The following is a 22,590-nucleotide window of genomic DNA, read 5'->3' on the forward strand; positions in this document are numbered from 1 at the left end:
CTTACAAACTGACAACAATTTCATGTTGTGTACACGTCTTTACTTTGTTTCAGTCACACTGTTGATTCTAGTCATGATTCAATCACAAAGCAAACATAATGAACAATGACTGCATGAATAGAGGGAACCCTTCAGTTATCTGAAGCTAACAAAAACAATGTAGTTATAAACCATGGATTAATGATTTATAGCATTAATCAAAATCAAATCCGATTAATTCTCCCTCCTATTCACCCTTACCACAAGTGCATCATCTTACAAGTACTCTTAGCTCCTCATTGTCTTTGTCGATGTACGTTTCAACCGGTTGCTTCCCTTTATATAATAAAATGAGCATCAGGGCCTCATCGCAAAAAACAAAATCTTCAAACGGGAGGGAATTCTAGGTCGGATTCGAGTCCCTTAGAAAGCCAGACTTTTTTTGTTTAATCTTTCGTTTCTTCTTTTTCTTAACCCTTACCATACACAACATTTGACACCCAACCGCACCGACTCAATGATTCATCTTTAAATCTTTGAAGATCTGCAATATGCAACAAGATTTGCATGATTGCTGCACTAATAAGCAACTTCCCATGGATAATTTTCCAGAAATACAATATTCTATTTTAAGTAACATCAGCTCGTGGAAAAAGCCCAAAGGGTGCATGCATCCATGCGCGTCGACTGCAGCTCATGGTTGACATTTATTTACTTCGAGATAATGCATTTGTGCCTTGACTGATTTCAGTGATATAAACAACTATGTGTACAAATGCATCCTGATTTACAGCTACCAGTTTCCTCTGAAAAGGTTTGCATCTTCACACCTTTTCTTTTGTCTAAGAAACTTTTGAACCAGCATTCAAATGATTCCTTTATCTATATTTATAGATATAACCTTGAAGAGCTGAAACACCCTAGCTTAATGAATAGGTACATAATACATATTATAACAAAATGAAAATCACCAAAAAATATCACGCACACTACATATCCTCACATTCACAAAGGTAAATGCAATCAACACAATTTCACTTATGAAGGGAAAAGATTTCTTTAAAACAAGAGTTATACCAGTTGGTTCAACAGAGACTGAAAACCTGCTGGAGAGCCTGCAAGCCATTAAGCAAAACGTTCAACTGATCGCTCATATGTCTTTTCAAGCCCTGAAGTGAAGTGTCCCTGCCTTTTTTCCCTTTTCTTGAAAATGTCAAGCATACAATCAAACACACAAACATTTACTGAGGAAGAGAGAGCAGAGTTTGCTGCCCTTGAGGAAGGTAGACAACGTTGCGTGATCTGGACAGCTGGTATGCAATATCTTCCGAAGCCTCAAGTTTGCGGAGTTCCACCAAACCCTCGCCTGAATCACCAAAGGCCTTTGCCAACAGTTCGGCAGCGAGAGAATCACCCTCTGCAGAAATGATGGAAGCCTTCTTTGTCTGCTCTGCCTGAAAACAAAGCAACATGGTTCATCAAAATTAATGCAATAATGCCATGTCAAATCCAGGTGCAAACCCTGGGGCTTTTAGTCATACCTCAGGCAGCTATCCGTTAGAAGAACTACCAAGTTTCATGACTTGCACCCAAAGAGTCAAGAACTGCGATTTTTTTTACGAATTAATTTTGTACTCGGACCCGGCTGGTCTTGACCTATTTTTGGATCTAAATTTAGATCAGGTAGATCACCACATCATGCACAAAAAGACACGTCACTAGCAAACTATGTCAGACGTCATCATGAGTTTGTGTAAAACAAAATGGAGGCCGGAATCACTCAGTTGAATCGAACTCCGACCAAACACCACGTAATAACTAGGTTAATTTATGCACTCGCGTGAACAAGAAACTGTCGAGCTTCACAGATATCGTCGTTGGGTAGTTTTACTACCATAGGAGGATTTTTGAACTGTAAATGCACTCAGCTGCAACAAAAACGCAAAACGAAGGCTGTGAGCTGAACTGTGCCTTTAAAAACTTGACAACCTTGTACTCCCCTTTTGAAATATCTGCACTGGCTTCCGGTCAATCAAAGAAATAAGTACAAAAGCTCGTGTCTCTGTTTTAAAATCATCACTGGTTCTGCACCTTCATATCTGTCTGAACTCGTAAACCAGTACGTCCCTTCCAGATCGCTGCGCTCTGCCGCTGACACTCGAATGTTCCGAATTCCAACAAAAAAAAGAAAAGTACATGGACAACGCGCATTTTCATTTGCTGCTGTTAAAACATGGAACTCCCTTCCTTATTCTGTCAGACATAGTCCATCCTATTCTTCTTTTAGATCAAATCTGAAAACGCACCTGTTCACACAGCATTTTCTAGACTAACCAGTAACTTTCAAACTGTCCGGTGACCCCTGCAGCAGCCAGTGATCTGGAAATCGTGTGCTGCGACTTTTTCTTTTTTCCTTGTGCAAACTACATGTCGGTTTATCTAGTTAGATAAATGGATATGTATAAGCACGAGCTTGGTTTTGTGATTATATTTGCGATTTTCGTGTGTACGCCATGTATGCAGATTTGTGTAGGTATATTAGTATTCATGTGTGAGTGTATGTGTATGTGTGTGTGCCTGTCTGTATGCCTGTCTGTATGCGTGTGTGTGTGTGTGTGTGTGGGTGTGTTAGCTCAGGTTGCAACAGATCGGTAAATTGTCTTTGTATTGATCCACATTTGTCTTCTTAAATTTAGTTTTTGGGAGGGAAATTTCTTGGCTCAAATTGCACCGACTGCAACATTTTCCTTGTTTTTATCAACATTTTCTAGTGGAAGGGGGGGATTCCCCCTTACCCACCCTTGGGAGGTTCAAACGCTTCGCGTGGTCGAATTGTCCCTAAAAGAAATTTGGGACCCCCCCCCCTTAAAAATTATGTGATCCGCCCCTGCACATACCAGGGTTCCCTTCAAGTATGATCTGTAGAACCCCACGGCTCCAACTATAATATGCATGAGACTAAAAAAGTTCCTGACATGCAAGTGACCCGATGTGTACACATGTGTGACTGTGCCTTGTTGACCTGCATTCACATAAGGAGGGTTGCCATGTTGACCCGGAAAGTGGAAACATTTGAACCTGGACCTTCCACTTGGACTGCTAAAGCAGAACTACCAGGGCGAATGCAGCCGTCAACCTCTTAATGAATTCATGGTATCATTTGCTGCTTGCAGTGCAATAACGACAGCAGGAACTCAATGTATGACAACTTACCTTTTCAACGAGAAATCGAGCACGTTCAGCGTCCTGCTGTGCCACCTGCTTCATTTCAACAGCTTCAGTAAACTCTCGACCGAATGTCAAATGTGTCTGAAAGGGAAGAAAATCAAACATAAAGGAACAGAAGTAATTCCTCTCATTTAGCCGTTGTACTATTTTTCTCTCATTATGTTCAAGTTGAGGTCTTTGAAATGTTGCTTCGAGTGTTTCCATGGGAACATTTTAAAATGCAAACAAGGCTGCAGCAACTAGGCACTTTTCTTGCAAAAGGTTTGCAATAAATAGGTGCGACATGGAAACTTAAACAGGAGACAACGACAACGTTAAGATATATTAATTCAAGTTTAACAGAAGCAAACACAACTAGATGGATAAAAATTGCTCAAGGACTGTGAAGTTAATGCAAGGATAATTGACTATAATGTCCAATCTCAACAATTAATCGTACCAAAGAAATGTCATCAAGAATAACTCCAAACTGCAGGGCACGATCTGTGAGCTCTTCGCTGACTTTCTGTGAGACCATCTCTCTCTGTGTGATCAGCTCACTGGCGTCAAACTGAGCCTGAAAAATACAACCACACTTTAGTTCAAAAGACGATAAACAAAACGGACACTGCAACCCCCCCCCCCCCCCTTTTATTTTGCAGTTTCAAGCCCACAAACGTCCGCACCCATATTAATGTTATGAAAATAACACAATACTTGTGAACTTTATCACATCACAGCAGAATTGAATCGAAAATTTTATAAGTAAATTTTGATTTGATTAATATACTTACCCGACTCACATTTAGCATTAACTTCAGATTAATAGCTTGGACACTGAACTACGCTTCACCCCTAAGGGGGAAGAAACCCCTTAAAAAAGAACGGCCTTGACTCAACCCAAGTTAACCAGAGTCAAGGTCATACCGCTCTCGCGACCTATCACGCGAGACCCAACCGCCGCCATGTTAGAAACGTCACTCCTACTGAAATGATCTGTTCTTTTTTATGGAAACCCTAAGCGGGGTAGGCGGGAGGGTATTAACGATGTGAGTCGGGTAAGTATATTAATCAAATCAAAATTTACTTATAAAATTTTCGATTAAATTACATATCTTAACCCGACTCACATTTAGCAGATTGCTAATGTAGGTGGCGGGTACTTACTCTATGATCTTGGAAGAACCTGTCCTGCGGCTACCACAGCCGGTAAGGAGTTGGTCCCATCTTGCCGCTTACTTGCAATGTCACGCAAGTAAAAATTTATGAAGACGTCTTCAGACGCCCAATACGCAGCGTCAAGTACTTCAGAAAGCCTTCCTGACTGTAGTACGGCCAAAGACGAGGCCCAGGCTCTCGCCTCATGAGTACGTGCAGACGACATGGGGAGAACGGACTGCCCCCCCCCTTTTCCTTTCTGCCACCATTCATATGCTTGTTTTATGAGTGTGGCGATCCACCTAGCCAAAGTCACCCGTGACAGGTCTCTGTTCCGAGCAGTATTGAGTGAGATAAACAGAAGTCTCTGTTCTTTAGCTCTTAACGGAGCAGTCCTAGACAAATAGCTGCTAAGTGTTCGCACTGGACAATTTGTCATGTCAGGGTCGCCTGGTGCTAGTATAGTGGACAAAGACGGAATCCTGATAACGGGAGCAGGATGGTGAGGCTTTTGATTTTTTGCTAAGAAATCAGGTCTAAAACGAAGGGAGATAGAGCCGTCACTCTCAAGAGAGATGTCTTTTGGAAGGCCTGAGAGCGCGTGTACTTCGCTGCTCCGTCTAGCTGTAGCCAGTAAAGTGAGCAGAAGAGCTTTACGCGTAAGATTATGGAGACTTGCCAAATGTAAAGGTTCAAAATCCGAAGATCTCAAGAAGTTCAAAACTAGAAACAGATCCCAGGCTGGGACTGGAGTCTTTGTCTTAACAAAATCCAATGCAGCGCCCCTTAACACGCTTGCAATAACTCCACCCAGGGAAATAGTGCGACCTAATTGCTTTAAGGTGGACGAAATCGCTGATCTCCTGACCTTAAGAGATGATGGGGACTTGCCTTGGGAGGCCAACCAAGACAAATGATTTGCTACCTGCATTGACCGAGGAGATGTAGCTTCGACCCCATTATCTGCGCACCATGCTACCCATGCAGACCAGTGTGAGGTGTAAACCGAGCTAGTAGACTGCCTGTGAGCCTTTTGAACCAGATCCAAAGTCCCTTCAGAAGCACCTGAGCGACGCAAAGATTTTCTCAAAGTCTCCACGCGTGAAGGCGCAGAGCCTGCGGATTCTCGTGAAGAACGCCCGTGCGTGGTTGTAGCAGATCTCCCTTCTCTAGGTTTAGCGGAATGGGAGGACCTACTGTGAGACGAAGCAGGTCCGGAAACCAATGTTGGCTTGTCCACATTGGAGCCACCAGAATGAGGGACGGGCGTTCCATCTCGACCTTTCTGAGTACCCTGCCCAGCAGTTGAAACGGAGGGAAGGCGTACGCCGTGAGATCCGACCAGTTGATCTCCAGAGCGTTTGTCTTCCAAGCTTCCGGATCGGGAAACGGGGAGACAAATACTGGCAGTCTCCGGGAAAACCTCGTAGCGAACAGATCGACTACAGGTTTTTCGACCTGAACCCACAATCTCTGAAGTGCATGGTGGGTGATCGTCCACTCCGTGTGCAACACACTGGACGAACGGCTGAGAGCATCGGCTAAAACATTGAGCCGACCCGGTAGGAACTTCGCCGACAGAGTGATCTGATGTTGAGCACACCACCGCAGGATCTGACAAGTTCTGACTGAGAGTGTTTGCGACCGTGAACCGCCCTGCTTGTTCACATAGGCCGCTACCGTGGTGTTGTCGGTATGTAGCCGAACATGCTTTCCGACAACGGCAGGGAAGAAGCTCCGAAGCCCCAAAAAGACTGCCTCCAACTCCAACACATTGATGTGAGACCGGGCTTGACTCTCTGGCCAAGTCCCCGAGGCCGTGAGCTGTGCAAGATGAGCACCCCAGCCCACCCGAGACGCATCTGTGAACATGTCGACCTCCGGAGGAGGAAGCACAATCGGAACTCCCAGAAACAAGCCTGCCTGTAACCACTGATTTGTGGTGTGTCGAATCCAGCTGTGTATCTGAACAGAGACATCCCAGCCCTGGTAAGCCGGATTCCACTCTGAGTTGAGTGCAGCCTGAAACGGCCTCTTGCATACTCTGCCCAGCGGAATGAGAGTGGCCATAGATTCCATCTGTCCTAAGGCGGACGCCAAGACCCTGACCTTGGCCTGTTTCTGAGACCTGAGAGACCTGAGTAGGTCTTGAAGCTTGTTGACTCTTCTCAGTGAGGGACGAACTGACCATGCCACCGTATCGAAGGTCATCCCTAGATACGTGAAGTTTTGTGACGGTATCAGCTCTGATTTGCTCTGGTTGATCTGAAAACCTAGATCGTTTGCCTGATCCAACACTGCCTGCGTGTGAAGACTGCAAGACTGCTGGTTCTGATTTAGTACGAGCCAATCGTCTAAATATGCACGCAGACGAATGCCTTTTTGTCTGACCAGAGAACAAAGTTGTCGTGTCACCATTGTGAAGACCCAAGGGGCCAGAGACAAGCCGAAGGGGAGAGCCCTGAACTGATAAATGTCTGTTGCCCACCGAAATCTGAGCCACTTTCGATCTGACGGATGCATGAGTATATGAAAATACGCATCCGTCAGATCTATTGATGTTGCCCAATCCCCCGGTCTGAGTGCCTCCCGAACAGAAAAGGGAGTCTCCATGGTAAACCGAATCTCCCGGAGGAATTTGTTCAATGGGGACAGGTCTAAGACTGGACGCCACCCTCCCGAGCTCTTTGGGACTACAAATATCCTCCCGTAAAAACCCGGGGAGTTGTGGTCTGAAACAACTTCCACTGCTTCCTTTTGAAGAAGAGCAGCGATTTCCAACTGAATTGTGGCCTTTGCCTCTGGTTTTGTCGGAAATTTGAACGCAGGAGGTGTTCTGGTTAGAGGCGCTTTCTCCTCTTTCCAGAGCAGCCTGAACCCCGAACGTACTATCCCCACGATCCACTGACTGTTTACATGCTGTAACCAGTAGGGAAGGGCCCGGGAGGGGCCGCCCGCCACCAAAAGGGTGGGGGCTGCGGGGATGAGTAGCTCGGGGCCTCGTCATTGGGGGTTAGGTTTTCGACCCGACCCCCTAGCATTGCCGAAAGACGGCTTCTTCTTGGGGTAAGGCGCGCCCCTGCCTCTACCCCTAAAAGAGGACTGTGAATGCTGAGAGCCGCGTCCTCGATTAGCAGAAGTGAAAGAAGCTTTAGGAGGACCCTGTTGTTTGGCCTGAGGCTTAGCGAAACCGTGTTGGGCAAGCTTTGCGATCGCTAAGTCCTTAGCGTTTTGTGTTTGTTTGTCAAGCGCGTCAAGTGAAGGTTGACCAAGCAAAGAACCCTCTGTGAAAGGGGAGACCTTGAGCAAGTCCAAAGTAGACTTATCTTGAATTCTGGAGCCAGACAAGAAAGCGTCCCTGCGTGTGTAAACCGCATGAGCGTACAACCGTGCCGCGACTGTCATTTGTTCGGCTGAAACCTTCGCCAAAGATGCCAGGAGTATGGGCACGTCTTTCACGCTAGCGTCGTTTCGAAATTCGAAAGGATCCAACGACACCGCGATCGACCGAGAAAGAGATCTGAGAAGTGTCTCTGAAAGAGAAGCAAGTTCCAACGAGTATCTTCCCGTCTCTTCCAAACCAATCAAAGCGCCTTCAGAGTAAGCACAAGTTTTGTCAAAACGATAGACATCCTCTCTGAGATTAGCCAACTCCGGAGTGACCGGAAGCGGTGCACTCGGCAAAGCGTAAGTCTCGATAAGGCTGTGGTGGCGACGGGAGAGAGCAAACTTGCGTGCATGAAAAGAAGTGCTCGCCATCCGTAACTGGCCTGAGGCAAGCCATGGCTGAGCAGAATCAGGCGCCTGACCGTGTGCCGCCAGTAAAGGCACAGTATCCACAGGCAAGCTATTCTCAGAACCCGAAGTTCTAGCCAGCACCTTGGAAAGTTCGTAGGCAACAGAAGGAGACTCGCTAAAACGATATCCCTGAACTTCCGTTAAGGCAGGGCGGAAATCACCGACCGCTGAGGGTGGTGGTGCCGCAGAGCTTGTCATAGCTGTCACCCCTTCAGCGAAGTACTTAGCAGACACCTGAGCTGCAGTAACCATAGCTGGTTTAAGTCTGAGTGACAACTTGACATCAACTTCCTCCTCAGAAAGTGAGTGAGAATCGTCGACCTCCGAATCTGCTGTGGCTGTACCGTGAAAGTCACTGTGACTAGCTGCGTCACTAAAACGATCCACCACAGGCGAGGCTGATTGCAAAACGGACGGACCGTGCAAAGCCTGCCCGAAAGCAGCTTCCTGCCCAGAGGGAGGAAGTTGAGACTTGTATACATTCACCGGAGACATACCAGTCTGCCTGTGAGTACAACTGTCTCGTTGTCCGGTGTCGACCCCCCGTGAGTTCCGCTTACTAAGAGCGATAGCCTCCGGGAGAGTCGAACTTTCACTCCCCAGCCTCGGCGGGGGAGCTACTAGTTCCGGCCCAACTTGTTGTCCGGTGTTGACCCCCCATGAGTTCCGCCTCTTATAAAGAGCGATAGCCTCCGGGAAAGTCAAACTTTCACCCCCCAGCCGCGGCGGGGGGGCTACTAGTTCCGGCCCAACTTGAACACTTTCACCAGAGAACCTGGCTACCGGTGAACTTGACAAACCTGAAGAGCGTGAAACCGCCCCTTGAATGAAGCAATCACCCTGCTCTGCGTGCACGTCGGCCGACGTGATAGTGCATGACGGCGGAGCCTTAGCGTAAGCCAGCGAAGCCACTCCGCCCACCCCCGCTGGGAGCGAGTGTAACTCTTTACGAGTAGCATGCAAATCGGCTGCAAACTGCTGTTGTTGTGCAAACATGTTATTCATATTGACAGAAAACTTCTCAAAAAGGGAGGAAAAATCATCTTTAGTCTTGTCTTTACCACTACGTCTCTTCTTGGCTGAAGGAGCCTTACTTTTAGCTTCTTTCAGTACGGGCATGACTGGGCTATCGGGGTCCGAAATATTAACGGACATGGTAGTTTGAGAAACTGGGTCATGAACTGAGACGGTAGTCACTTTGCCTGTCTCTTTAAGTGCGTCCTTACTAGGCGAACACTCAGCAGCCATTTGCCTAGTCTGAGGCTTCTTTCTCTCTTTGTCAGCCATAGCTGACGAAAACAAACAGTCTAAGAAACGTAAACACGAAACAGACTGCAAGACGGAGAAAGACACAAACGAACAGGAGCCGAACAAATTAGAAAGAGCTCACCCAATCTTGCTTAGGCAGGGACCTGTAGAACGGGGTGAAAATACTGCTTGAAAAACAGTAGTAGGCTGAAAGCCTGTAGCGTAGCTGTGAAAACACGTCCGAGCTGATCGGAGGCTGAAGTAGGAGTGCCGTTTCTAACATGGCGGCGGTTGGGTCTCGCGTGATAGGTCGCGAGAGCGGTATGACCTTGACTCTGGTTAACTTGGGTTGAGTCAAGGCCGTTCTTTTTTAAGGGGTTTCTTCCCCCTTAGGGGTGAAGCGTAGTTCAGTGTCCAAGCTATTAATCTGAAGTTAATGCTAAATGTGAGTCGGGTTAAGATATGTAATTTAATCCCCCTTTAAAACTTCCTCAAAATAACCAAGGGGGGGTTTAAATGGAGGTAAGTGTACGGCCTGAAAGAAAAGATCTTAAATGGGGGAGGAAGGGAGGGAGAAGGGTCTAAAACTGTAATTGTGTGTTCCACTGTTCAACCACATGGGTGTTACTCTTCCGGCTTTTGAAAAAATCTGAAGCCGGAAATTCCGGGTTTTCAAAAAAAAAAAAAAAAAAAAAAAAAAAAAGCTTCGTTTCGCTAAGTTGAAATAACGAGCAGCGGTTCCGATCCGACTTTTGACACCGGTTCGCGTGCTTTCTCGGTTCGCTCCCTTGGATTTGCCGCCATCTTGCTTATTATGATTTGGTTTTGTCGGTGTCCAGAAACTTTCTTTCAAACTTGAGCATTTTGGACCCCTGCCTTTCAGGTTTTTTGATTTTTCCCAGTAACACCCATGCAACCAACTGGTCAAATGCTTACCACAACAGCTTTAAGGACTTCATTGGTGATAGATGGCAAGACTCGCTCATCATAGTCTGGGCCAAGATTTGTGAAAATCTTAGGCAGCATTGGAACCTGAGGTCTGAAGAGAATTCTGAGGGTGATGTTCACGTTTTGCAGATCTGCAGCAAATCAACACACACATTTTAAATTTTTCTTCACTGTGAAATCCCATAAAACAACTTTGTTTCAGTATCATTGCACAGTGTTTTACAACAAATTGGTTAAAAACTGAGACGTAGTTAATAAGGCGCATGTGGACCCGGTACAGCACATTTTCAAACAGCTCTGGCAAAGGTCAAACACTGCTCTCATCCTTTCACAAATATCTCCCAACAGAAGACCTCAGATGTATCACTATCACAGTTTTGTACAATAAAGTACACACCAGGAAGCATGCACACCTAAAATGTACAGGAAGTTTCAGCTCAATAATAATGCGATCTATTAAAACAACCACTAAAACAAAACAACAGGGAAGAAAATGTTACCTTTACTGCCAGTGATGACAGGCACGTTGCGAGGGCGTGCTCGACAATCAAAGATGATTGGTTTCTGGACCCATGGAATGAGGAAGTGTGTTCCCTCCCCAGACACCTCCTCCTGGACTCCCCGGAAACGATCAAAAATAACCGCCCTGTGACCTCCATCAACTGCACAATAACAAAAAGAAATATTATAAAGCGGGAGCAAAAAAGAAACAACAAAACCTTTCTTGGCCTCCAAAGTTTTACTTTTACCTATTGCATCACACATGTACCTTCTTGGTCCACATTATATATGCATTATGTACACATAATGTGAGAGAAACAACATGTATACACACAACTTAAAGGTTTGGGTCTGCCAAGACATCTTGGTTATAGATCACTGATCAGTGTTATAGATAGACAATAGGGGGAGTTTGATAGTGGAAATGACGTGCCCTCTGCCTATCTGCTCTTTGCAATTCACCAATTGAACAGCTCATGAATGACAAAAGGGAAGCACCCTCTGTCCATAACGCATAAGCTGATAAGGCAAACTCATCAGGTAAGTACACTCTGCAGCACATAGCCATCGCTGTGTCTACTTCCTCTCTCCGGTGGAACATAGGCGCCAGAGATAGGAGAGCAATTACGGTACTTGTTGCTTTTCTAATTGGGTGACGTAGAGCCCGTGCAAAATTTACAATAATATAGATTATATCTGTATCTGTAGGGTACGTCGCTAGCATCCAGATTGCTGGCTTTGGCGCGACGGGTGGGTGTGCGCAGCGTCTTCGTCTAGCGGCAGCTGGTTGTTAGCGCCGACTTGAATGCCTCAGTAGAGGCTGAGTGGACAACTACGTTGTCCAGGTGATTCCACTCTATTGTGGATCGTGGGAAGAACGACTGTCTGTATTGTTCGGTGTTGCAGCGTGGTACAGCGAAACACCTGTCGTTTTTTATGTAATTGTCTATGGGGTTGCTACCAACGTAGTCTGCTGTTTGTCTTCTGGGTCGAATCATGCGACCAGCACGTTGAGGGGTCAGGAATTTGTCTGGAGGCATTGCCGGCACCAGCCCCTCAACCACCTTATATATGAGACAATGACAAAAGGTGACGTTTTCATGTCAGTATGTCCCAAATGACATCACCAGTACATTTTTCATTCTATCTAATCTGTGTTCGTTCTATTTTTTCTAATAACATGCGTTAACAATTGATTGCCAACTGGAATGGAAGAGCACAAAAAGTGTAACTTGATATGTAGTTTCTCTAGAGGGAAAACAAACTTCCACTTTCATGTCAGTGTGTCCCATGCAACATACATTTGCCAAACAGCTATGTGTAAGTAGATTATTTGTTAGTGGTATAGAAAATACTGATTGAACAATCAAAGTCAGTTTTCACATTCATTTTCTACCTATTTCTTATTTGTTTATTCTTTTGGCAATGGTGAAATGTCAGCAATCGTGTGTGTCATTCGGGACAGTAGACATGACACCTGACCTTTTGTCACTGTCTCATATATGAGGTCAGGCACAATACTGAGCAAAAAGTACAAAATGAATGGTAGCCACTTTCTGGATTTTTTTGTGCAAAGAACTGTTTTCTTCTGGTTGTTAATGTTGTTGTATTGTGATTAAAGAGAGAATAAAGAATTAATATCATTTTACAGATTATTTTTTCTGTTGATGGTTATTTTGTTTTTGATTATTTTCCATTGAAAATACAACTTAAAATGGCCACTGAAACCTGACAAAAATGAGTGGTCTTGTTTGAGAAAGCACAATGGTAAGTGAAGCAGTTTGTAGTGTCATGTTTGTATTTATTTTGGTCAAACTAAGTGTATTTAACAATTAGATATGCTCATTTTCTTTCTTTACCGTATAATGTGTCGTTAGCGTGGACGAAAAAATTGCATTCTGTAAGTAATGCTTCGTGTCTCACTTCACACGCTGATCTAAGTCCATACCATCATCATATCTTTCACACGCAACTCGATATTTCCACTGATAATTGGAAGTTACTGAATAAAATGACACAATCTAGCACAAATAAAAGCAATCAAAAGACCTAGCGTTGTGAAAGAATGTGTGAAAGGCAATATCCGACGTTTTGTGTCACTGCGTTACTTACGTTTTTGCACTTCCAAAATCTAACGCGAAGTCAACACAGGCACACGAACGAATGTCAATCGACTCAATGCACTGCGGAAATTTCCACAGATTAAGAATAAATGGCCTTCACCTTTCCCACAATGCACTGAGAGGAGGTATTTTGACCTAGAAGTTGTTCGTGTCTTTGGCGTTTCGCGCAAACTTACGACATCTCAAAGAGTTTTTCAGACAGACGAACTTCAAGAATCATCGATCCCTAATTGATTTTGCTGTATTCAGTTGAGTTTCTTCGAGTTTGTATAAAGAAAGCTGTGAAGGGGAAATATTAGTTACATTTTCCTGCATTTTAATAGTGTGGCTTGTTTTAGATTACGTTCGTATTTCTGACACCATTTTCGTTTCGTGTCACTCGAACCAACGCAATCAGCAATTCAGTAAATTGTGGTAGATAGCAGATACAATGTAAATCAAAACATGTTTACGTATGTTATCTGCTACAGAAAACAGAAAAAGAAAACAAGCGAATAAGAAAAATAATCAGTTGTGAAACGATGATAATTGATGATGTTGGTAATGTTGGACACAACAATTCAGGTGTCAAAAATAACTTACGTAATAATTTTCAGACTTTGCCTGTAACTGTGAATATTTGCCATTGTTGCAATGAATCGAATGAGTGAGAACCTCTTACACACCAGACTAGATTTCAAGAGTACTAGAATTCAAACATAACAGACTTCACAATTTTGGTGTCTTCATAACTTACGCTTGGTGTCTTCATAACTTACGCTACATCTGATTCATTTGCCATATTATTTTCAGGCCTTCACTTTTGTTTTCAGTTGTGTTACATGGTCTACCAGAAAGGTGATCAATTAAATCAGCAGCATTACAATGCTGCCTAATCTTGTTCTTGTAAAAAAGTCATGGACTTGCCAAATGATGTAAGTAATGGTGTCTTCACAACAACTATTTCTTGCTCAATTGATTTACACAAAATGTAGGTGCTGTCTGGCTGGATTTTATGGATAAAATGTAACTCAAACACTAGACAAAATCAAAGATTCCAAAAGTTTTAACTTGATAGAAATATCTTGCAGTTGGTGTCCACCAAGTACTTACATCATTGTCCATGCATACCTATGATTGACGATCAATAAAGGAAAGAGACATGAAGGCAATTATGTTTTGACTTTTATTTCCGGTAAAGCTGTGTTTTAGCTCCCATTACAATCATAGACTTTTCCATCTGAGCATTTTTTATTTTTGATGCTCATGTCAGAATTTCATTGCTCAGTATTGTGCCTGTCCTCATATATATATCTACTTGTACTTGTACTTGTACGACGATTTAGGTTAAAAACCTGTACGCCGATCCACAAAGGTAAGCTGCATACGCGGGGGGGGCTAGTAGCAGCTTGGTGTGTAGACACTTGATGTGTCTTTCCAGTGGCTGTCCAGTCGTGCTTTAAAGCAGTTAACGCTATCAGCTGTCACAACGTTTTCGGGCAGGGTGTTCCAGTCTAAGACTATATCACATACAAACCTGCCACTAATAATACACAACTACACTAAACTGGTTAACTATATCAAATTAAAAGCGTGAAGCTATATCAGGACTGAACTTGTTAGTGCAGTTGAAACAGAAATGAATGCTTCCCACTTGTGTAATTGCCCCATGCGATGCAGTTAAGTTCTGCAAGTGCAGGTGTCAGCTCGTTCAGGTCTACACTGCAGACGAAATGACACACAATTCATGCCTGATTTCATATTCTTTTCAACAGTCAGGTTTTAAAGGCGCGACCGTATGTCACAAACACTGAAATCAGTGAAGATGTACATGTGTCTGATGCAAGTAACTTATTAGTTTCTGGACAGTATTTTCGTAACACCCGGCGATGTGAGTGGGTTAAAACGACATATTCCTGCTTCCAGAAAGTACCACAAAACCTTACCATTATACAGTGCACTCTGAACAACTCCTCCTACAACTGCAAGACCGACACCAAGCTTGCCGAGCGATCCAAAGAACCTTTGAGACATATTTCGCCTGCAAAATTTGACGGTCACTGACGAAACCTCTCACATGGGGACACAGGATGTTGGTAATGCGCATGCGGCGAAGCGCAGTTTCCGTCTAAAGTCGAAGCCATGTGTCGTCTGCTCTTAGCCGCTGGTCTACTTTCCCTTGTCTTTCTGTTTGTTTCATTCAAGACATTTCTAACGGCGCCTCAAAATTTCTGATGAATTTGTCAGTTTTTACGAGTGAGACTTCTTTATCGTATACTATTAAAAACTGCAAAGAACACCCCCTGTGAGCGGTGGGGCGGCGGTCTCAGTGGCAGGAATTGTTATTACATTTAGTCAAGTCAAGTTTTGACCACAGGAGCTTGTATCCAACCGCCGGTCGATCATTATTTAACCCTGCATGCTTACCCTTCAAGCAGGAGTAAATAATGATCGACCGGCGGTTGGATACAAGCTCCTGTGGTTTTGACTAAAATAAATGTGTTAACTTCATAGACAGGGAGTCGAGATGAGGGTCGTGGTGTAGGCCTGTGTGTGTGTGTGTGTGTGTGTGTGTGTGTGTGTGTGTGTGTGTGTGTGTGTGTGAGTCGAGTGAGTGTGTGTGTGTGTGTAGAGCGATTCAGAGAGAACTATTGGACCGATCTTCCCGAAACTTCACATGCACATGAAAGTTCCTGGGTTTGATATACCCGGATTTTTTTCTCCATTTTTGGCTCACGTAAGTCAGCCTATGCGATCGTAACTTTGTCTGTCTGTGCGTGCGTGCGTATGTGCGTGCGTGCGTGTGTATGTCTGTGGTAGAAACTCTAACATTTGAAGACGTCACATTACATTGACGTCACATTATGACGTAAGAGGGTTAGACGTCACGCGAAGGAAGTACTGAAAGTCTCGGTCATTATTATTTTGAGCGGGCCGAGACTAGTTGGCAGTCGTTGGCAGACTAGTAAGTAGGCTATATGCAGACAGACAGATCTAGTGTCTCGCTTTCTTGCACAGTTTCACCTATGCTCTTTCTGTGTGTGTGTGTGTGTGTGTGTGTGTGTGTGTGTGTGTGTGTGTGTGTGTGTGTGTGTGTGTGTGTGTGTGTGTGTGTGTGTTACTGTTTGTCGATTTCTTACGTGAGCCTTGATGGCTTCGCCTCTTGTTTCGATAAATGTCTTTGATGACGTCACAGCCGGCTTTTTGTGAAAGTTGAGGCCGCACTGTCACGCCCTCATTTAGTTTCAATCAAATTGATTAACATTTTGGTCAAGCAATCTTCGACGAAGTTCGGACTATGGGATTCAATTACAGCTCCGCAGCTTAAAAATTAGTTAATTAGTTTGCTCATTAAAGTTGTCATTAAAATCGAATTTTCACTAACAGATTCAAAAATCATTGCTTCGTGTTCCCAAATTTCTCCTGCTTTCAAAAAAAAAATATATACATATGTTATGTTTACTATACAAATGTGCTCAGAATTACAGAAAATAGGTTTAAGGGATCTGCCTAGTTATGGTCAGAATAATTAGAAGTTGTTAATACTTTTGTGGGAGAAAGAACATTCTGTCTGCATTACATAACTTTTAATTTTTTGTGATTTTTTTTAAATAACCTTGTGTCTTCTGATTTTGTGAAAATGGGTACATAAAGATAACGGCTACTATTGGACAGTACGCATGTAGTAGCCACTTGCTAGATAATTGTGGGGGGAAGTGAATGCTATACCTATTAGAACATTGCAAGAAATTACATTTGAAAGCACTTTGGTATGTTTTATACCGTCTTTTTTAATTAATTTTACTTAGCGCAATTACATTTTTCTTCATACACATAGAGAAGAAGAAAAATACTCTGAATAATTCCGATTTCCCTACAAATTGATATGTTGTAGCTCACTCATTTCTCGAGCTATAGTGACAATTTGAATATCAAGTCCCATGCCAAAACATGCAACTGCAGGCAGTTTTTACATTTTACATTCTCCACTTTCATAGACATCAACACATTTCAGAGCTGAAAGCAAGCAGAGCTATCATATTACACATACTGATAGCCAACAGTATCAAAAATATGTTTACCAACATTCCATGACCTTGACCTTCACACAAGGTCACTGGCGAGTTCCAAAACGTGATAACCAATTCAGTATTTAGCCGCAAAAGCATCAACAGAAAAAGGATTTAAAATCTGTACTAAAAGGGTTGTAAAATCTGTTTAAGATCCAGAAAATTGAAGATATGCACTGTTTGAATGGAATGCAGCAAGATTGTCACAGTAAAAATACATTTGCGATGTTTTATAGAGTCTTTTTATATGCATTTTTCGTTGCGCTATTGCAGTTTTTCATTTGAGTAAAAACAATGCCTCGGAGATATTGAAAATGCCTTAAAATGTAATATGTTGCAGCCCACTCATTTCAAGAGCTGTGGTGAAAATATGAACATCAAGTCCCATGCCAAAAATTAAATTGTAGGCAGTTTCCCAATCCTACCACCTAAATTTCGCGGTCGCCATTTTTCATTCCCCACTTTCAAAGACATCAAAACATTTCAGAGATGAAAGCAAGCAGAGCTTTCATATTGCACATACTGATAGCCAACAGTATCAAAAATATGTTTACCAAATTCCATGACCTTGACCTTTACACAAGGTCACTGGCGAGTTCCAAAACGTGATAACCAATTCAGTATTTTGCAAAAGCACAAACAGAAAAAGATTTAAAATCTGTACTAAAAGGGTTGTAAAATCTGTTAAAGATCCAGAAAATTGAAGATATGCGTTGTTGAATGGAATGCAGCAAGATTGTCACAGTACAAAGACGTTTGTGATGTTTTATAGAGTCTTTTTATATCTATTTTTCGTTGCGCTATTGCAGGTTTTCATTTGAAGAAATAAAAACAATGCTTCGGAGATATTGAAAATGCCTTATAATGTAATATGTTGCAGCCCACTCATTTCAAGAGCTGTGGTGAAAATATGAACATCAAGTCCCATGCCAAAAAATGAAACTGTAGGCAGTTTCCCAATCCTACCACCTAAATTTCGCGGTCGCCATTTTTCATTGCCCACTTTCAAAGACATCAACACATTTCAGAGATAAAAGCAAGCAGAGCTTTCATATTGCACATACTGATAGCCAACGGTATCAACAATATGTTTACCAAATTCCATGACCTTGACCTTCACACAAGGTCACTGGCGAGTTCCAAAACGTGATAACCAATTCAGTATTTTGCAAAAGCACAAACAGAAAAAGATTTAAAATCTGTACTAAACGGGTTGTAAAATCTGTTTAAGATCCAGAAAATTGAAGATATGCGTTGTTTGAATGGAATGCAGCAAGATTGTCACAGTACAAAGACGTTTGTGATGTTTTATAGAGTCTTTTTATATCCATTTTTCGTTGCGCTATTGCAGTTTTTCATTTGAAGAAGTAAAAACAATGCCTCGGAGATATTGAAAATGCCTTATAATGTAATATGTTGTAGCCCACTCATTTCAAGAGCTGTGGTGAAAATGTGAACATGCCAAAAAATGAAACTGTGGGCAATTTCCCAACCCTACCCCCTAACTTTCGCTGTCGCCATTTTACATTCCCCACATTCATAGACATCAATACATTTCAGAGATAAAAGCAAGCAGAGCTTTCATATTTTGCATACTTATACCCTACGATGTCAACAAAATGTTTACCAGCATTCCATGACCTTAACCTTTACACAAGGTCAAAGGTGAGTTCCGAGACTTTGTAACCACTTCAGTATTTTGCAAAAACACAAACAGAAAAGGATACAAATCCTATACTGAAAGGGTTGTACATTCTGTTTAAAATCCGGAAAATAGAAGATATGCATCCTTTAAAAGGAATGCAGCAAAAAAATGTACAGTACAAAGAAGTGTGCAATGTTTTATAGATTTTTTTTAAAATGAATTTTGTGAGCGCTATTGGAGTTTTTCATTTAAAGAAGTAAAACCAATGCCTCAGAGATATTCCAAATGCCTTAAAATGTGATATGTTATAGCCCACTTATTTCTAGAGCTATGGTGAAAATGTGAACATCAAGTCCCATGCCAAAAAATGAAACTGCAGGCAATTTCCCAACCCTACCCCCTAAATTTCGCGGTCTTCATTTTGCATTCCCCACATTCATAGACATCAACACATTTCAGAGATGACAGCCAGCATAGCTTTCATATTTCGCATACGTATAGCCTACGGTGTCAAAAATATGTTTACTAACATTCGATGACCTATGACCTTGACCTTCACACAAGGTCACAGGCGAGTTCCGAAACTGTGTAACCAGTTCTGTATTTTGCAAAAAATACCCGAACAGAGAACGATTAAAAAAAATCTCTAAGGGTTGTAAATTCTGTTTAAAATACAGAAAGTAGACGAAATGCATTTTTTTTAATGGAATGCAGCAAGAAATGTACAGTACACAGAAGTTTGCAATGTTGTATACGCATTTATGGCTGTTTTATTTTTTATTTTTAAGTAAATCATAATGCCTCGGAGATATTGAAAATGCCTTAAAATATTATATGTTGTAGCCCACACATTTCTCGAGCTATGCTGAAAATGTGAACATCAAGTCCCATGCCAAAAAATTAAATTGCAGGCAGTTTCTCAACCCTACCCCCTAAATTTAGCCCTCGTCTTTTGCATTCCCCACATTCATAGTCATCAACACATTTTAGAGATGACAGCAGTAGAGCTTTCATATTTCGCATACTTATAGCCTAATGTGTCAAACCTATGTTTACCAATATTCAATGACCTTGACCTTCACCGAAGGTCACAGGCGAGTTCCAAAACTTTGTAACCATTTCAGTATTTTGCAAAAACACAATAAAAAAGAATAAAAACTCATGCTAAGAGGGTGGTACATTATGTTTAAAAAATCCGAAAAATTGAAGATATGGATTGTTTGAATGGAATGCAGCGCGAAAAGTACAGAACAAAGAAGTGTCACATGTTTTATAGAGTCTTTTAATATGGAGTGTGTGTAACACTATTGCGGTTTTTCATTTAGAGATGTGAAAAATAGTCCTATGAAATATTCGAAGATCCTTAAAATGTGATATGTTGTAGCACATTCATTTCTGAAGCTATGGTACAAATATGAACATCCAGTCCCTGGTCAAAAAATAAAACTACAGGCAGTTTTCCAACCCTACCCCCTAAATTTCGCGCTCGTCACTTTGGATTCCTCACACTCATGGATATCAACACATTTCTGAGATAGAAACAGACAAACCTTTCATTATTTGCATGAGCATAGTTTTCGATGACACACATATTCTCACCATCACACATATTTTCACACAGGGTCATAATTTACTTCCGAAATTAGTGATCGCTTCGATATTTTGACAGCGTTGTTCTACTAAGATTCGTGTGCTTCTGTGTGTGTGCTTTAGTGGGCTTTAGTGTATGTGTGTGTGTGTGTGTGTGTGTGTGTGTGTGTGTGTGTGTGTGTGTGTGTGTGTGTGTGTGTGTGACAGACAGACAGGCGGACTCCAGTTCAGAGGAGAGAGACACTGAGACAGGCAGACGCACACACAAACAGACAGATGGACGGACTAAAGGGGTGAATAAGAGCGAGAAAGACAGAGGTGGGGAGAGAAAGAGAGAGAGATAGACAGACAGACAAACGGACGCGCGCACCTCAGTGTGTGTGTCACAGTGTGTCACAGTGTGTGTGTGTGTGTGTGTGTGTGTGTGTGTGTGTGTGTGTGTGTGCCGTGTGTGTGATGGAATAAAGTGAATAAAGTGTTCATTGAACTTAGAGGTGGCCCGTTATTTGTTCTCTCGCACACAGGGTTATAGACACACGCTCGAACACACATTTCAAGTCCACACACTCAGTCGCACACTGCACCACCCACACAGCTTTTGGGAAGATGACAATATTCACATTGCACAAAAACAAAGGAACAGTTCAAACGTTTCGCTATTTAATCACATCATGAAATCAAACCAGTAACATTATCTTCCATTGTATGGAAGAAATCAGTCCGGACCAACACAGTCCCCGAAGCGAATCGGCTTCGGACATCACTGACTACATCTGTCATACATGTCCTGGGAATCACCAGCAAAAACACTAGAAAATTAAGTTTTTCCAAGCACTTCTTCGCGGGCCACTAAACAAAAGTGATACGTTGGAGTTTAATGATTTAAGCTCGACTTTGCTTCCTCAGTGAGGAAATTATAGGGATAAAGAAATAAACTCGTGCCAACAAGTTAAAGCAACCCTAATATACAATCTGAAACGCAATATCTAAAAGTTCATCGCAATAAATCGAACTGCTAGAATAACTTTGTTTATTTTTAAAGTAACCAGGCATTGTCCTATGTTACTTATCTAATTTTGTTTGAGTACAGGATGTCACTACGAAGTGTTTGATTACGCTTTAAAAAGAAAGTGTCCCAAATGAGGGCTGGACATTCAGGTTTAAGAAAACAAAGTTTGAAAATAAACGGACACAGAACTCAAATGGCAAGACGCAGCTACCGCAAATTACATTATTAGCGCCCAATTTTGCCCCAAAGTAGGGGATGGGCGTATACTAGACCTGTACATGTGAATATATCATGTGAATAAACAGTTCCTCAATATAATGGCTCCGTGTGGTCATTAATTCAGTTGGTAAGTCATGCGGTCATTTGCGTTCGCGTGTGTGCGAATGCCTATGTAGCAATAATGCAAACTAGAAATCTTTTTGCTTTTTGGTTTTATACACAAATTCATAAATGAAACTAAAAATTCAAGATCTACTTCACGGATCCCGCGTCAACAGTCCTAGCAAATGATCAAGAATATTTAAACAAATACAAAGTTTGATATCATATTGTGGTGCAAAAAAGTGTGAAAAAAGACGTCATAATAGGAATTACAGCATCACTTGTCTGTTTTTCAAATGAGTACACAGTGAACTACAAAGTGTCGAGAATGAAGTTTGTCTCGACCGTGGCTTGATCATCCGGCATGAGCAGGGAGACATTGCTTCCGAGGTCCCTGCCAGACTGCAGTTTGACCACAGGCGGAAGGCATCGTCCACTGGACTAATACTATCACAGAAACACACACGCACACGCACACACACACACACACACACACACACACACACACACACGCACAGACATACACACACACACACACACACACACACACACACACACACACACACACACACACACACACACACACACACACACACACACACAATCAAACACAGATTGCCCGCACACATTAACATGAGATGGAAAAGGCACTGTTTTTGTTGTTATATTTTGAAAATGTGAAAAATCAGCTCAAACGAATGCATGCATTACAAACTGGGTAAAATTGACACTGTGCCAAAATATGGGCACCAAAAAGGATAGCAGAACGGTACAACGATAGATTATTATTTCTGGAAAGTGATTCAGCATTTGTACTTTAAAATGATGTTTGAAAAAAATTCACATTTTCTTAGTTTCTTCTTACGCCATCGTCATGCGTGGACAAAGTTAAACGGCACCTACAATTTACAAAAACACAACCCCACGACAACAAAAGCAATTATTTTTCCTTTGATGACGTCGGTTGAGGTGCTGCTTCTTTAAAGACACCGTGAAGTACACAAAAGTATTGCT

General features: G+C 42.4%; 2 protein-coding genes across 2 annotated transcripts in view; both read right to left on the reverse strand.

Moving 5' to 3' along the window:
* Positions 1-18: 18 nt before the first annotated feature.
* LOC138959797 (prohibitin 1-like) lies at positions 19-15,047 on the reverse strand. Its single transcript, XM_070331411.1, has 6 exons — positions 14,888-15,047; positions 10,839-11,000; positions 10,327-10,469; positions 3,647-3,763; positions 3,193-3,288; positions 19-1,433 (listed from the first exon to the last, which is right to left on the reverse strand). The coding sequence occupies exons 1-6, from the start codon at positions 14,973-14,975 to the stop codon at positions 1,221-1,223; spliced, it is 819 nt and encodes a 272-aa protein (XP_070187512.1). The 5' UTR covers positions 14,976-15,047; the 3' UTR covers positions 19-1,220.
* A 7,177-nt stretch (positions 15,048-22,224) lies between these two features.
* The window catches only part of LOC138959799 (uncharacterized), a 3,815-nt gene continuing 3,449 nt past the window's right edge, over positions 22,225-22,590 (reverse strand). The window contains exon 3 of the mRNA XM_070331414.1: positions 22,225-22,590. This exon is cut by the window's right edge and continues 112 nt beyond it. The gene's annotated coding sequence lies outside the window, so the exon portion shown is untranslated.

The sequence above is a fragment of the Littorina saxatilis genome, linkage group LG2, assembly GCF_037325665.1.
Source record: "Littorina saxatilis isolate snail1 linkage group LG2, US_GU_Lsax_2.0, whole genome shotgun sequence".
Lineage (NCBI taxonomy): Eukaryota > Metazoa > Mollusca > Gastropoda > Littorinimorpha > Littorinidae > Littorina > Littorina saxatilis.